The 15,583-nt window shown below is 41.7% G+C and overlaps 1 protein-coding gene across 1 annotated transcript in view; it reads right to left on the bottom strand.

Moving 5' to 3' along the window:
* ST8SIA1 (ST8 alpha-N-acetyl-neuraminide alpha-2,8-sialyltransferase 1) overlaps positions 1–14,683 on the bottom strand; it is a 156,465-nt gene extending 141,782 nt beyond the window's left edge. Inside the window, exon 1 of the mRNA XM_059402833.1 lies at positions 14,443–14,683. Within this exon, the coding sequence (XP_059258816.1) occupies positions 14,443–14,678 (236 nt within the window). The 5' untranslated portion in view covers positions 14,679–14,683. The remainder of the gene's footprint in view (positions 1–14,442) is intronic.
* Positions 14,684–15,583: the final 900 nt, after the last annotated feature.

The raw sequence follows: 15,583 nt of genomic DNA, 5'->3' as shown, positions 1-15,583 counted from the left end.
CAGAAGAACCAACAGGGAAGAGTCATCAGTTACAGTTCCCAACAAGAGTAGATGTACATTGCATCTCTTACAAAAAATTGACTACCCCTGCAACTCAGCCAATGGGAAACCATCATCACCCTGAACTCTTGCCTTTCTCCAATGGATTTTCCTTTAGAACAACCCCTCTCACCTCCTTCTTCTACATAAAATAATGTTCCTCTCCTTCATTGGCCTAGCCTGTGGCATTAGCCATCCCTTGCAATTTTCCATTTTTTGCTAGTAAAGTAACTTTTATTTTTAAGGGCAATGCTAGAAAAAAGAAACAGAAATGGAAAGAGATGGGGAGGTGGTGGGCTCTAAAAATCTTCTTGGGGTGGCAAGAATGGGGAGCTGCCTGTGGATGGATTGCCTACTAGTATTCCACCCAAGAAGGCTGCTCATCAGGCCAGTTTGCCCTTAGAAGAGCTGGGCAGCCCATTAGGATTCACCTGAGAAGCCACAATCATCAACAGAGAAAAAGGACTGAATATTCATGTCCTCCCTGCCCATGGGGGTAAGAGGTAGTTCCTAGAGGGAGACAGAACCTCAGAAAAGGCCCTTCCTCCATGCTCCTGGAGGTTCAGGTAGAGCCAAAGCAGGCAGAGATGGTAGCCACAGGAGTTTTCATTGTGCTTTAAATTAAACTAAAACTGAGGGGCACCTGGTGGCACAGTTGGTTGAACTCCCACGTCTGCATTTCAGCTCAGGTCATGATCTCAGGGTCATGAGATCAAGCTCCACATTGGGCTCCATGCTGAGTAGGGATTCTGCTTCTCCCTCTCCCTTTGCCTCTCCCCACCACTCATGCTCTCTCTCTGTCAATTTTTTAAAAAAATATATAAATAAAAATCTTTAGGACGCCTGCGTGGCTCAGGTCTGCCTTTGGCTCAGGTCATGATCCTGGAGTCCCAGGATCAAGTCCCACACAGGGCTTCCTGCTCAGCAGGGAGTCTGCTTCTCCCTCTGACCTTCCCCCTCTTGTGCTCTCTCTCTCAAATAAATAAATACAATCTTTTAAAAAAAAATCTTTAAAACAGATTGGCTGCATACAAAGTAAATAATCCCCATCCACGCCAGCCTGCCTCTAGGTCTCTTTCATTCTACCGGTAATTGGGCTTTGCTTTCCCCCATGGACTTGTGTATCTTTTAGCAATTTTTTGAAGGCCTTTTCCCTCAATATTTCACATGTTGCATATGTTGCATAGGTTAACCAGAATCAAAAGATATCACACCACTAAATTGTACAAATGCCTCTGGCCTCATGATCACAATGCAGGACAAAACCAGACAGGGTCAGAGGATAGATTTTGGCCCAAACACAGACACAGCAAAATTCTGAAAGTGAAATTAATTAAACCTGGACTTGTTTTTCCTCCACAAAAAGGAGTTGAGAGATTTTCTTGGAGAATATTGCTGTTCTTTTTATAATGTAAGCTGTGTGCTTATCCGTTCTGTGAGAGGAAGGCCCATGTCTTCTTGGCTAACTACTTGATTCTCAGCACCAAGCAAGATGCCCGGCATACAGAAGGCACTGAACAGTTAGATGCTGAAAAAAGGAATGAGTGAAGGAGTGAACAAATGAATTGGTAGTGAGTATTAATAGCATGGAGTCTCAATATTAGGTAATAAATTAATCTATCCCTGAAAGGTACTCAGACAACTTTCTACAGGCCTTGCAGAAAATGGAATGTTTTCATTAGTAAAACAAGTACTTGTTAGTAAGACTGTGATGAAGGATCAGAGGCAGACAAATAGAAACAAGACTCAACGCCGGACGCTAAAGCACCCAAGCAACAGTTTGTATGGCTGCTTCAAACAGGTGCAAAGGAGAAGGACACAGGATAGAGATGATTAGCCCAGTGTTAACACAATCAATCACCAACACCCAACTTTCAAAAAACCAACCCAACAAAATATCGTCATGGGATTTTTGTGCCTTTCTGCTGTACTCTCATCCTCCACACAAGTGGATATGATCTGTTCTAGTTTCAAGCCCAAGATTTCCAATTCTATTTTTTTTTCAAAGATTTTATTCATCCATTTGAGAGAGGGAGAGAGAAAGAGCAAAAGCAGGGGGGAAGGGCAGAAGGAAAAACAGACTCCCCACTGAGCCCAGAGCCAAGATGGGGCTCGAAACCAGGACCCTGAGACCTAGACCTAAGTTGAAGGCAGAAGCTCAACTGACTGAGCCACCCAGAATGACCCCCCCAAGATTTTCAATTTTAGTATATAGGAAAGTGACTCTTAAAATAACAATCATCACTTTTTTTTTTTTTTTTAATTTAGGACCCTGTCATGAGGAAAAGTAAACTTCTTTTTAAATTACAGTTTTTAATTGCTTAAATCCTAGAAAATAGTACAAATGGTCCCAAAAAGGCATTTCTTTTTAAATAAGAATGAAACACTTTTAATGTGTTTAATTACATTTTTAAATAAGAATGAAACAATTATGAACTGATCTGTAATGAAGAGGATAATCATGACAGACAAAGGCACATCTTCCAGGGAACTAAATAAATTCCTCATAGAAAGGTCTCCACAATGCTCAATGAGGGGACTCCTGCCGTACACATGCCATTGTATGGGAATCTTTCCTAGTTGCTTCCACCTCTTGAAAATTCCCAAAGGAGAATTTTTTCATTTAATGTTAACAATCACTGTATGTTTTCTATTTATGCAATCACTTTCTACACTGAAATGAAGAAAAACTCAAATCTGCCCTTAGCGAAAGTTGAAGATTTTCTATGAACAACCAAAGAAGCCAGTTATAAGAATTGATGGTAGAGGGGGGAAAAATGTCAAGAAACTACTTTTAGAAATTTATACTAAGAAAATAAACAGATTAAATGTTTAAGATGTATACACAAAGATGTTCATCACAGCATCATTTACAACGGTGAGAAACTGCAACAACATGAATACAGAATAATAGTGGATTAGTTAAATAAATCATTAACTATCTTAACAAAGAAAAACCCTATAGCCATTAAAAGGGGCTGAGGTATACAAAAGGCTAAAAGACACATGAAAAAATGCTCAACATCACTCAGCATCAGGGAAATACAAATCAAAACCACAATGAGATACCACCTCACACCAGTCAGAATGCCTATAATTAATAACTCAAGAAAAAACAGGTGTTGGAAAGGATCTGGAGAAAGGGGAACCCTCCTACACTGTTGATAGGAATGCAAGCTGGTGCAGTCACTCTGGAAAACAGCATGGAGGTTCCTCAAAAAGTTGAAAATAGAGCTACCCTACGTACGACGCAGCAATCACACTACTGGGTATTTACCCCAAAGATACAAATGTAGTGATCTGAAGGGGCACCTGCTCCCCAATGTATATAGCAGCAATGTTCACAATAGCCAAACTAAGGAAAGAGCCCAGACAGCCATCGACAGATGAATGGATAAAGAAGGAGTGGCATATATATATATAATGGAATATTATGCAACCATCAAAAAAGAAAACTTGCCATTTACAACAATGTGGATGGAGCTAGAGGGTATTATGCTAAGTGAAATAAGTCAGATAAAGACAAAGAGTGTATCATTTCGCTTACATGTGGAATTTAATAAACAAAACAGATGAACATAGGGGAAGGGAAGGAAAAATAAAACAAGATGAAAATAGAGACAGAGGCAAACCATAAGAGACACTGAACTCTAGGAAACAAACTGAGGGTTGCTGGAGGGGTGGTGGGTGAGAGCATGGGGCAATCGGCATTAGGGAGGGCACCTGATGTAATGAGCACTGGGTGTTGTATGTAAGTGATGAATCACTAAAATTCTACCCCTGAAACTACTAACACAGTATATGTTAACTACACTGAATTTAAATAAGGATTTTTAAAAAATTAAAATAAGTAGGGATGATACAGGTTTACATGTATTGTTACTAAAAATTTTACAATATACTGTCAAATTCATTATATTTTTATTTTATAAACACACATAGAGGAAGCACTGAATGCTCTGGAAAACTATATGCCAAAATATTAGCAATGTTTGTCTCTAGATGATTAAACGTCAAGTACTTTTACAAAGTATTGCTCTTACCATTTAAATGCCAAATTTGAGAAAGCAGAACTCTTTCAAGAAGCTTTTTGACTTCCCATGCTCAGTATTTACCAAATATATGAAGAAATATTTAAAGAAAAAATCTAATGTGCAAATATGATATCCTTTATAAGGATCCTTTGGAAGAAAGTAATTTGCTCCAAAGTGATAACATTTTAAAAATTCACAGTAAATCACATTTTTCCAAAATGAAAATCGTAAAGCATTTTATCACAAGCTTGGCAGTTAAAAATTATTTATTTATATGAAAAAATGTTAAAGATATAACACTGAGTGGATAAAAGAGAATATAAAACTAAATATACCAATATGCACAACTTAGGAATACACAGGTGCAAACCAATATGCACAAAAGAAACAGTGTTCACAATGAAATACTTCTGAGGGATAGAATTATGCATGTTTTTTTTTCCCCTTTTTACTACACTTAAGTTTTTTCTACAGCATCTATTACTTCCAAAATCAGACAAATAATGAACACTATAGATTTTTAAAATAAGTACAAGGGACATGAAATCATGCATATATTTATTGTATCAGTAACTGAAACAAGCAATTTTTTCCCCAGAAGCCCGTTCTCATTATACTCACTTAGAAAGCTCTGGTAGCGTACCCTGTTACTTAAGCCCTGAATAACAGAGAATGTGTAACTCTGAATTCACTTCAGCTTCCTCCTGACACCTAATTAAAAGAGTGACACAGCTCCTCTGGTCTTGGCTGCTTCCCTTGCATGCAATGCCATAGCGAGAAGACAGTCCAGCAGAGAAGGAGAAAATCAATCACTCTGAAACTCAGCACAATTATCTGAAACAGACCAACCGTAGCCCTTGGAACACTACATTACTCAATTTCTTACTAAGTTACCTAATGACACTACACCAGACTCTAAATTTTATGAAATCAGGAGCCATGTCTTAACTTTCACTGCTGTTTCCCAGCTCCTCCCTGGTGCAAAGAGGCAGTTAGTCAATGTGGATGAATGAACAGGTGACTTATGGCTGGGCTCTGTCATCTTCCTTAAAATTCCACTGGCCATTTTACCCAACTTTAGTACTAGCACTAGGGAAGAAGAGGGTGTGTCATAAGGTCACAGTTCATTAGCTATTCCATTACTGAAAGTACAAGTAATAGGCATCAGATGTGTCCCAGGAAGCGGCTTTTCCCATCATTACGGCTTAATCATCAGCAATAATTCAACACCTAATCCTCTTAAGGTAAGTACTGCCACCCACAGCTAAGGATCAGAGAGGCCAGGAAAAATTTTCAAGGTCACAAAGTTAATAAATGACACAACCAGAATCAAAACCTGACTCGCTGAGGCCCCAGAGTCTACACTCTTTCTAGGTGGAGACAAGCATCCTGTCATCTCACGCCAGGTGAGGACGGTTATGATTCTACAATATTTAGTTCAATTATCATCACAAACATATGAAGTGGGTTAGCATACTATAGACCATTTTTCGGATAACCAAACAAAGGACTAGAGAGGTTAAACAGTTTGCACAAGATCACACAACTCCCAACAGAGCCAAAGTAGAATAAAAAGCTAAAAAGTACTATATTTTACTAGAAATCTATTAACTCCATCAAAGAAACTGTATTAATTACACATAGTCAGCATCAGTTCCAAGATGATTTATAACTGTGATGAGAAAAACAATTTTTTAAGAAAAATTTACTTTTGTTTTTCTGAGTTGCTGCCTAAACATTTTACAGTGTGATAACCCTGCTCACACCCACAGTCTGGACATTTTAGACAAGGACTTAAGTTTAGGATTTCCACCTTAACTTCCTGCTGTACTCTTCCCGGGGAACCTTTTAAAATAACCACTTACAGACAAGCACAAAAAAACATTAGTGACCTCTGCTCCAACCACCTTACAATAATAGGTGCTTCCTACCCTCCTCTGGAACACCTGCTCATTCTTGACTCCGAGGCAGAGGCCTGACCTTCCTCCAGCTCACTGCATGCCCTCAATTCTAGGATCTGATAAATCTTGGGACTCTACTTCCTTTGTGGGGGTTTACTGAAAACAGCGTCCTCAATCAAAATGACCCCATATGGTTTCCCTCCCCAAAGTGAGAGCTCCAATGCTGAGGGAACCGCCTGCTTCCCCCCCCCCCCCCCCCCATCCCACATCTGCGTGAGCAGCTTGTACCTTCTCATTCAGTGGGTTATACTCTGTATGTTCTTAATTCACCAGCTCTGGCTTCCTAACTTCCTAAAATGAAGACTAATAGAATTCCAAGTTGCAAAAAACCACCTCAATTTGCAAGGCAGAGGACAAAAGCAGAAATGTATCTAAATATTTAAAAGCTACAATCAAATCAACAAACAGATAAAAAAAAAAAATATGTTCCAACCTCCTACCCTTGTCCCTGAACAAATATATCTGCATAACAAACTGGGATGCCATGTTCAAATTAAGGCTTCTCAAACTTCAGGAAGTTTGATACAGGAACAGGGCAACACGGGGAGAACACCCCCATGTATCCATGTGAACCCTCAGTCCGATATCCAAGTTCTTTCCACAGCCTCTGTCTCCCACAGAGAGCTGTTCCCTGGCCATCCCTTGGCTGAGGAGTGCACACAGCAATAGGAGAAGCCACTCTGGGAATGGAGGTTGGGGGGAAACTCCCCATGCAGGCAGGCAGGCTGTGGAAGTGGGCGTGGGTCATTTGGGCAGGGAATTCCAGGGTCTACAAAGGTCCCAGTAGTGCCCTGTCCCTTTGCAAAGAGCTGAGACCAAGGGAGAAACAGAGTGAGGGCCCCATAGATCCTTTTGCCAAGGTCTAAGTGGGGCACTGGTGAGAACCCTAGCCAGCTCTCATACAAGCTTTCAACAGAGACAGTTGCTTAAAGTAAATTTCCCCAAATGCATCTCCTCTTGCTACTTCTCTTTAACCAAGACCTGGCCATCTACCAAAGTATAATTCATCCACTCCTCTTCCAGTAGTCAAAGCATTTATGGTTTGTAGTTTCCAGATTTAGCTCTTCATGGCATATTTTCTGGGATTTTTTTTATTTCTTAAACCCCATCAATTGGGTTGGTTTTGTTTCTCTAAAGCAGTGGTTCTCTACTGGGGAGCAATTTTGCCCCCTAGGAGACATTTTGCTAAATCTGGAGACATATCTATTTGTTTCATTTAGTGGATGGAGGCCATGGATATTGCTAAATATTCTAAAATGTACAGACAGCCCTCCACAACAAAGAATTTTCCAACCCGAAATGTTAGTAGTGCTGAGATGAAAAACTCTGCCCTAAAGTTAGAACTCTTTCAAAATAGAAAGGATGTCATTTCCTCCTTTGATGCCCACACAGCCAAGCAGAATATTGGACCTCATTAAGTATTATTTGTTGATGGACTGATTAGCTATCTGGTCCCATACCTTGCCAAAACGCTCTCACACAATAACTCAACAAAAATGACTGTGCCAGGAATTGCGCTCAGCTCTGAGAATGCAAATATGAATGAGCCAGCAAAAAGGGCAGACAAATAAAATGATATTTTTAATACAGCATCATGAAAAATGCACCTGTCACGACCAGGTATTTGTATTTATATATTTATCTATTTATTGTGTCTCCATTCATTAGCCCAAGAACTTCAAGAAAGTAAATTTTAAGTTAACTGCTATAGTTTTAGCATCTTCTATGGTAATAGTGGTAGACACATAGAGGTAATTGTTTTTTGATAATTAAAGAAATGCAATAATATGCACATGAGAGAGAGAGAGAGGAGAAGCTTCTAACACAGCCTGGGAAGGAAGAAAGGAGTAAGGGAGGCTGCCTTGAAGAGAGATAACATGGATTAAGCACTATTATATGCCAGAAGATTTTTCAGTGCATTATCTATTCTAATGCGCACAACAATCCTACAAGACGCCACATTAAAAATAAAAAGAAACAGCAGTCACATTTTACAGATGAGGAAACAGACAGTGAAGGCTGACTTGCTCAAGAACATAGCAAATGGTAGAATCACAACTAACTTTGGGACCTTTGCTCTTAACTAGTAAATGCATTGTCAAGAGATGAGTAAGAACTGGCCAGGTGAATGGCAAGGGGTTGCAGCCTTGAAGAAAAGGCATTTCAGGCAGACGGAATGACCCAAGCCAAACCAACACAGCCTGGCTTGTTTCAGCAACTAGAACAGTATGACTATACCGAAAGAGGAATACTGCTGAAAGATGATGTTGGAGAAGTATTCATGGCCAGATCATAAGGATCTAGACAGCTGTACCTCATTTATCTAAGATTATCAGGGAATAAGCATAAGGCTTATTCCCAAAGAGCTCTGGGTTGGAAAAGTGACCCATCATTTCGTTAATGGATCTCTCTGAATCTCCATTTCCTCATCCATAAAACAAAGAACATACAAATACCTAATTTGTGAAGTAGCTATGAGAACAAGAGATAAGAAACAGAAGCACTGAGAAGGAGGACTGGTACGTTGTATGTACCCAATCAGTGTTAATGATTTATTCATGCTATTGTGGTTAATGCTTATGAAATTTTTTCACATTTGTAAATACACAACATAATTGAAGCTTATTTTCTTAAGCACCAAAATGTATTAAACTATCTTTTTCCCAAACTACTTTTAAAGTGAATCCCATAAATCTCCACTTCACCAAACATTAAGCCTTACATTCCATAGATACAGAGGGCCTGCACCTGCCTTCCCTGCCACCCCCTCCAAGAGCCCTTTTGCAGCCACCAGGGCAGCTGTGGAAATATCTGAAGTTTCCGGGATCCACAGATTCAAAAATATGGACAGAAACAAAGGCACATAAAGCTAGCAATGCTTAGAGTAGTATTTCATTCAGAATTTGGGAAAGGAAGGAGGAACATCATGGCTTAGAGTAATGGTTAGCACCCAGTGAATAAAGAGAATTTTCCAAGCACTTTGGTATGGTATCTTCTACCCCCTAATTCAGTTAACAGTGATGTGCCAACACTGATGACCACTGACACATGGCCGGTACCCTTTGATACTTGATGTTTGTTCATTTTTCACAAACAATACCCCAAGCCCATTCAGAGATGGTGACCTGGCCTCCATCTCTCTCCCAGTCTGCCTTCTCCTACCTTCTCTGTGGGAGAATTAATACCTTTCCACACAGGAGGCACATCAAGAATTTCTACACCTCCCTGCTTTTGCCTTTTCTATTCTCCCTGCAGAATATCCTTCTGCCCTTACCTCTTATTACCACCCAATTTTACCATCTTTCAAGGCTTAGTGCAAATACTACCTCCTCTCTGATTTCTCTCCTTCCAGCAGAATTAAAAGCCATGTTCTGGGAACTTCCCTGGTACTTTGCTTGTGTTTCTTTCGTTATAATGACATGCTTTAAACAGAAGTATGTGGCAAGCATCGTTCTAGGTACTTTCTACATGCAGAAATGTATAGTGCATGTACTTTGTACTATAACTTGTAAGAAATTATTACACACCCCGCTTTACAAATGGGGGGACCAAAGCTCTGAGGGTTGAACTTAGTAATGATCATACAACCAGAAAGGGATACAGCTGGCATTCCAACCATGTTCTGACAGCTCCTGAGTCCATAAGTTCTTCTTTCTGCTATGCTCCTCTCTTTGATGGCCCGAGGTCCAGGTGATTAGTTAATTATACACACATATACCTGTCCCTGGGATTATAGTAAATCCCTTGATGGCAGGAATCTGGGTATGTTCCTCTTTACAAATGTGGATGATAATGTGTCCACTTCTACGAGGTTGTTAGGAGAATTACATGAGACAGTACATGTAAAGCATTTAGCACAGTGTCACGCACATTATAAACTCCTAATCATTTGTCAGTTTTGTTGTTGTTATTGTTGTCGTTGTTACTATGTCTGCTGCAAAGGATAAAGCCTTGAGCATAAAGGGGGAGCTGAAGTTTCTTTCAAAGAAGCAAATGAACTGGCTAAGGCCCTGGTGGAAGAGAGTAAGGCCCATACCACTCTGGTTCGGCATTTTCCCACACTACTTGACTACTCATTCAGAAGAACAAGAGTTGCACAGAAACTCTCCAGTACTTCTGTGATACGGTCAATTGATTCTTTTATCTTCCTATTGCCATGTAGATGTTACAAAAACCTCCTCTAGTTCAAAACTCTTGCAGCTCTGTGACATTCTTGCTGCTTCTCCTATGCAATTGGTCAAGGTTCCCCTCTGAGAAGTTGTCTTTAGGTCTGAGCCAAGAGAAGGAGAAAATCACAAAAGTAAATGAAAGCACAGAGGGCAAAATGTAATCTGAAATTCTAATGGTTATCCACATAACGAAACACTTTCCTTTGTCTTCATAGCACTTAACGGCATTTAAATCTTCTTATTGCTTTACTCCTTTGTTTTCGTCAGTCACTCCCCAGTAGGAGGTAAGCTGTCTCAGAGAAAGCAATCTGTCCGAACCCTTCACTGCTATCTCCCAGGGCCTAACTCGTGTCTAGTGTATAATAGTTAGTCATTAAATATTGGTTAATGAATGACTATTATACACCAGACCCAAGTCAGGCACAGACACATGAAAAAAATGTTCATCACCATTAGCCATCAGGGAAATTCAAATCAAAACCACATGGAGATACCATCTTACACCTATTAGAATGGCCCAAATTAACAAGACAAGAAACAACAAGTGTTAGAGAGGATGTGGAGAAAGGGAAACCCTCTTACACTGTTGGTGGGAATGCAAGTTGGTGCAGCCACTCTGAAAAACAGTGTGGAGATTCCTTAAGAAATTAAAAATAAAGCTTCCCTATAACCCTGCAATTGCACTACTGGGTATTTACCCCAAAGATACAGATGTAGTGAAAAGAAGGGCCATCTGTACCCCAATGTTCATAGCCACATTGTCCACAATAGCCAAACTGTGGAAAGAGCCAAGATGCCCTTCAACAGACAAATGGATAAAGAAGATATAGTCCATATATATACTATGGAATATTATGCCACCATCAGAAAGGATGAATACCCAACTTTTGTATAAGCATGGACGGGACTGGAGGAGATTATGCTGAGTGAAAGTCAAGCAAAGAGAGTTACTTATCATATGGTTTCATTTACTTGTGGAGCATAAGGAATAACATGGAAGACATTAGGAGAAGGAAAGAAAAAGTGAACTGGGGGAAATCAGAGGGGGAGTTGAAACATGAGAGACTGTGGACTCTGAGAAACAAACTGAGGGTTGTGGAGAGGATGGGAGTGGGGGGTTAGATGAGCCTGGTTGTGAGTATTAAAGAGGGCAGGTATTGCATGGAGCACTGAGTGTGGTGTATAAACAATGAATCTTGGAACACTAAAAAAAATAGGATTATTAAAAAATTGATTAACTGATTGTAATTTGTATGTGTGTATATATGAATATGTGTATAAATTTACACATATACATGGCATCATTCCACAGTTTATGAATAAATGTACACTTATCTCCACCCATAAGTGCATATTGTATATTAGTGTACATATATTTCTATTTGTGCAGAAGATATTTAATAATGGAAAACACAGCCATCTGTTTGCAAAAGTTGTGCTTTCTTAACATAATATAGACCTCTGGCTGACCTGTCTAATATTTTTAAAACATACAGTACTACCCACATACTAACAATCCACATGTGTAAAACAACAGATTTTATTACACCTGCAGACTCAATAAAGCATGATATTTTCGTCTTTTAAAACTCCTCATCCTTATTTATCAGGTACAGTATAAGAAGCTGGGAGGTGGGGGACTAGAATATTGACCAGTCATGTTGCTCTGCAAATTTGGCAGGCAAAATGTTCCAAATTCTTATGGGCTGGCTCGAAGTCCTTATTTAAGCTGTAACACATACAGGAAATTATAATTCATGACAATTATAATAACACCATTGACTGAATAAATGTGTCAAACACCTGGCATCATTTTTTTTTTAATTTAAATCTATACCAACCTTGCAAGGTAAATACTATTATCCCTAAGAAAAGAGGGAAAAGTGAAATAAGGTGAAATCAGAGAGGGAGACAAACCATAAGAGACTCTTAATCTCAGGATAAAAACTGAGGGTTGCTGGAGGGGAGAGGGGTAGGGGGATGGGCAACTGGGTGATGGACACTGGGGAGGGTATGTGTTATAATGAGCGCTGGGTATTATATAAGACTGGTGAGTCACAGAAATGTACCCATAAAACAAATAATATATTATATGTTAATTGAATTTAGATTAAAAATAAATATATATTATATATATGTATGTGTGTATATATATAGAGAGAGAGAGAAAGATGGAGAGAGAGAGAGAGATAAAAATAAGCAAACTAAAACTCAAAGAGATAGCATGGATTGCCAAAGATATTCTGCTGCTTATCTATCTAGTATGACGCACACAGCCTAGAAAGTCTACTAGTCTAAAATTCTACTCCAAAGTCCAAACTCTTTAACAAGTTCATCTTACACAATTATACAGACACTAACTTTGAGGGATATGTGTGTAGGCAGTTTTTTATAGTGTGTGGATTTTAAGTGGTAATTCTCTACACATAGAGACTAAACCAAGCAACAGCCAAACACACTGAAGATTACTCCATGCTACAGATAGCAAGGGACAAATGTGTCTCAGAAATGATAAGCCTGTGTTTCTCTGAATATGAAGCATTTTCCACTTGATTATGTCCTGCAAAAGAAATTGATGCTCTAAAGGAACTTTCTTAGTCCTCCTCCTATACAAAAAAAAAAAAAAAAGGGGGGGGGGGACTCTTTCATCATAACCAAAGAGACGTTCTTAACTCATTTCCTTATATTACTTGGGATAAAAGTGCTTTCTGCCTTTAGAGAAAAGAATTGCTGGATGCTATGCCTTTTGAGTGCTTTTGAGTCCAATAATCAATACTGTGAAGGTGAGAGAAAATTAGCCCTTATATACTTTTAAGGGGTGTAGGATTATTTTTAAACTTAATGATAGCTGAATTTGAAAGAAAAAGAGAGAAGGAAAGTCTCCCCTCCTAGTTCAAAGAATTCATCTGCTCTCCCCTGCAAGAACTGGTATTATCTCTTTGACCATCTTCCCAAAAGCAGGCCCAGGGAGGAGAAGGAACACATATGTTTAAAAAGTTTTTTGAAATTTACAGATGAACATCTAAACATCTGAACATCTGTAACCAACAGTAGTGAAATGTTTAGGCTGGGTCTCAGCTGCCCATATATACTGCTTGGAAAGATCCTAGCAGAGCAAAGGAAAACACTACAATCTCAGGAAGGGCCAAATGCAGCATCTTTAGCCCCAGGGACTGAAGGGGAAAAGGACACCTGGCCCTCATGGAAGCCCTGAACGTGTGTCCCCCCTGAACATGCCCAGGAAAGTGGAGAGGAAGGGGAAGCAGCACTGCATTCCCTCCAGTCTAACTACACAACCCCTGCTGCCAAGAACTTATTTTTAGACACTTAAGCTGAAATTCCCGGAAAGGAAAGGAAACTACAATCTCTGAGCTATCCTCAGCATTCTAATATCCAACCTGACTTGAGTTTTCGTTTGTTTGTTTGTTTTCCGATTTCAAGTCTCTACCTAAAGCCCATCTCCCATCTTCCAGAAGGCATCCACAGTCTAAGCAAAAAAAAAAAAAAAAAAAAAAAAAAGCTGGGAGCTTTACATGATGACAGTGTCAGCTCCCACACTTCAAAGGGACATGTTCATGACCTCAGGAAAATAATTCCTCCTTCTGGAGACTCAGTTTGTGGTTGGTAAGATGGGAATAATATCTGTTATTGGAAAGTTGTTGAGTCTTCAATAAAAATCACACAGTACCCAGCTCTGAGGGGACCAGTTAAGTGCTCTGTGTTTTGTCATGGACACACTGCACAAAGCAGCGGGGTCCTAGCTAGGTGTCCATGTTTTTCCTGCCCAAGATTAGCCCATCACTCCATCACTAGTGATTTATGTTACCAACCACTCACCTAACCTCAGGAAGATGCCTCTGACCTTCTTCTAGTTCTCTATAGCTTCAAACATCTGCAGAGCCCAAGAGAGAAATTCTCATTCTGTGAAAAGGACAAAGTTAGCCTGGATTCTCCTTCCCACCAGTTATTAAGGAATCACGGACTGTAACTCAGGCTGGGGAAGAAATGCTTACAGGCTTTAGGTGGGTAAAGCAGGTGTCTGCACATCTCTTGGTGTAAGGGGTGGGGAAGGACACCCGACTAAAGTCTTCAGGTTTAGAAATGGCAGAGAAAGGAAGCAGGACAAGAAGCACTGCAAGATAGAGATGTCTCTGCAAGGCGGTCCTAGCCAGTGACCCTGTCCTCGGCGCACCGGGAGTAAAGGACACGAGCTGGGAGGAGCCGCGAGGGGAGGAGTACCTGAAGACTCTCGCCGCCGTCTGGTTCCTTCTCCACGCCGTGCCCTGTTGCAGCACCCCTTGCACGATCTCCTTCTCGTTGGGTAGCCGGTAGACCGGGAAGATGTAGAGCCAACAGAGGACCACGACGCAAAGGGCACTGGCTCCCACTGGTAGCCGGGTCCGCGGGAACTTCCACGCCAGGACTGCCATGGCCCCTCTGGACGTGTGTCGCCGGGCCCGCCTGCAGGGGCTCATCACAGCCCCGGAGTCCCGGGGGGGGCGGCCTCAGCACAGCGTTAGGCAGAGTGGCAGCGGAGGGTCCCCCCACCGCCGGCCCCCCATGCACACACACCTTTCGCTTTCTTGTTTGCACTCGCACGCACGTTTCTTCAGCCCCTACGGCCCCAAAGGTCAGCGCAAGGATGTTTTTTTTAATGCAACTTTTTCAAGGGTTTCTTTCTAGGGGAAGTGGCCGGGGGGCAAGTCACGGGCTCTGGTCATGGTCGCTTCCCCTGCAGAGGGCAGGCGCTGGGGTCTCCGAGAGCGCAGAGAGCGGCCGCGGCGAGTCGCTCCCGCCGGTTCTGCAGCATCACTGTCGCCCTCCGCACGGTCCGGGGAGAGGCTCGGCTCCCTCCCAGACAACTGGTCCGCGGCGTCCCCTTCCGAGAGATGCTCCTGCGCCCTTCGCCGCCTCTCCCCGCCTCCCGCGCTGCTGCACCGCCAGGCACCCCCAGACGCGCTCTCCGCGCCGCGCCAAGTCCTTGGAAATTTCCACAGCGGCCCGGGACCGCTATCCTGCCCCGGGCTTCTCCTCCTTGCCCGCCAGGACCCTCGCTCCCCACCCCTCCCGGAGAAGAAAAGAACTCGCTCTCATCAGTTAATTCAGCGGCGCGCCGCAGCCTTCCGCTGCGCCCCGGACTTCGCAGACAAACGCCCGGGGATTGGTGGAAATCAAGGTCTCCCCCGCCCTCCCCCACCCACAAATTTGCCTCCTTCGACCCGTTCAGATCCGCGACGCTCGCCTGGAGCGCGCGCCTCTCCCTCCCGCCCTTGTTCTCTGGAGATAGAGGCAAACAATAAAAAATAACCTCCCACTCCCAATGGTTGTATATATTGGAGTGTGGCAGAGACCGGCTTGATAACCTGAGCCTTCCATACGC

Source organism: Mustela nigripes, chromosome 6, assembly GCF_022355385.1.
Source record: "Mustela nigripes isolate SB6536 chromosome 6, MUSNIG.SB6536, whole genome shotgun sequence".
Lineage (NCBI taxonomy): Eukaryota > Metazoa > Chordata > Mammalia > Carnivora > Mustelidae > Mustela > Mustela nigripes.
The sequence above is the reverse complement of the archived record's forward strand: the minus strand, read 5'-3'. Positions and strand labels throughout refer to the sequence as shown.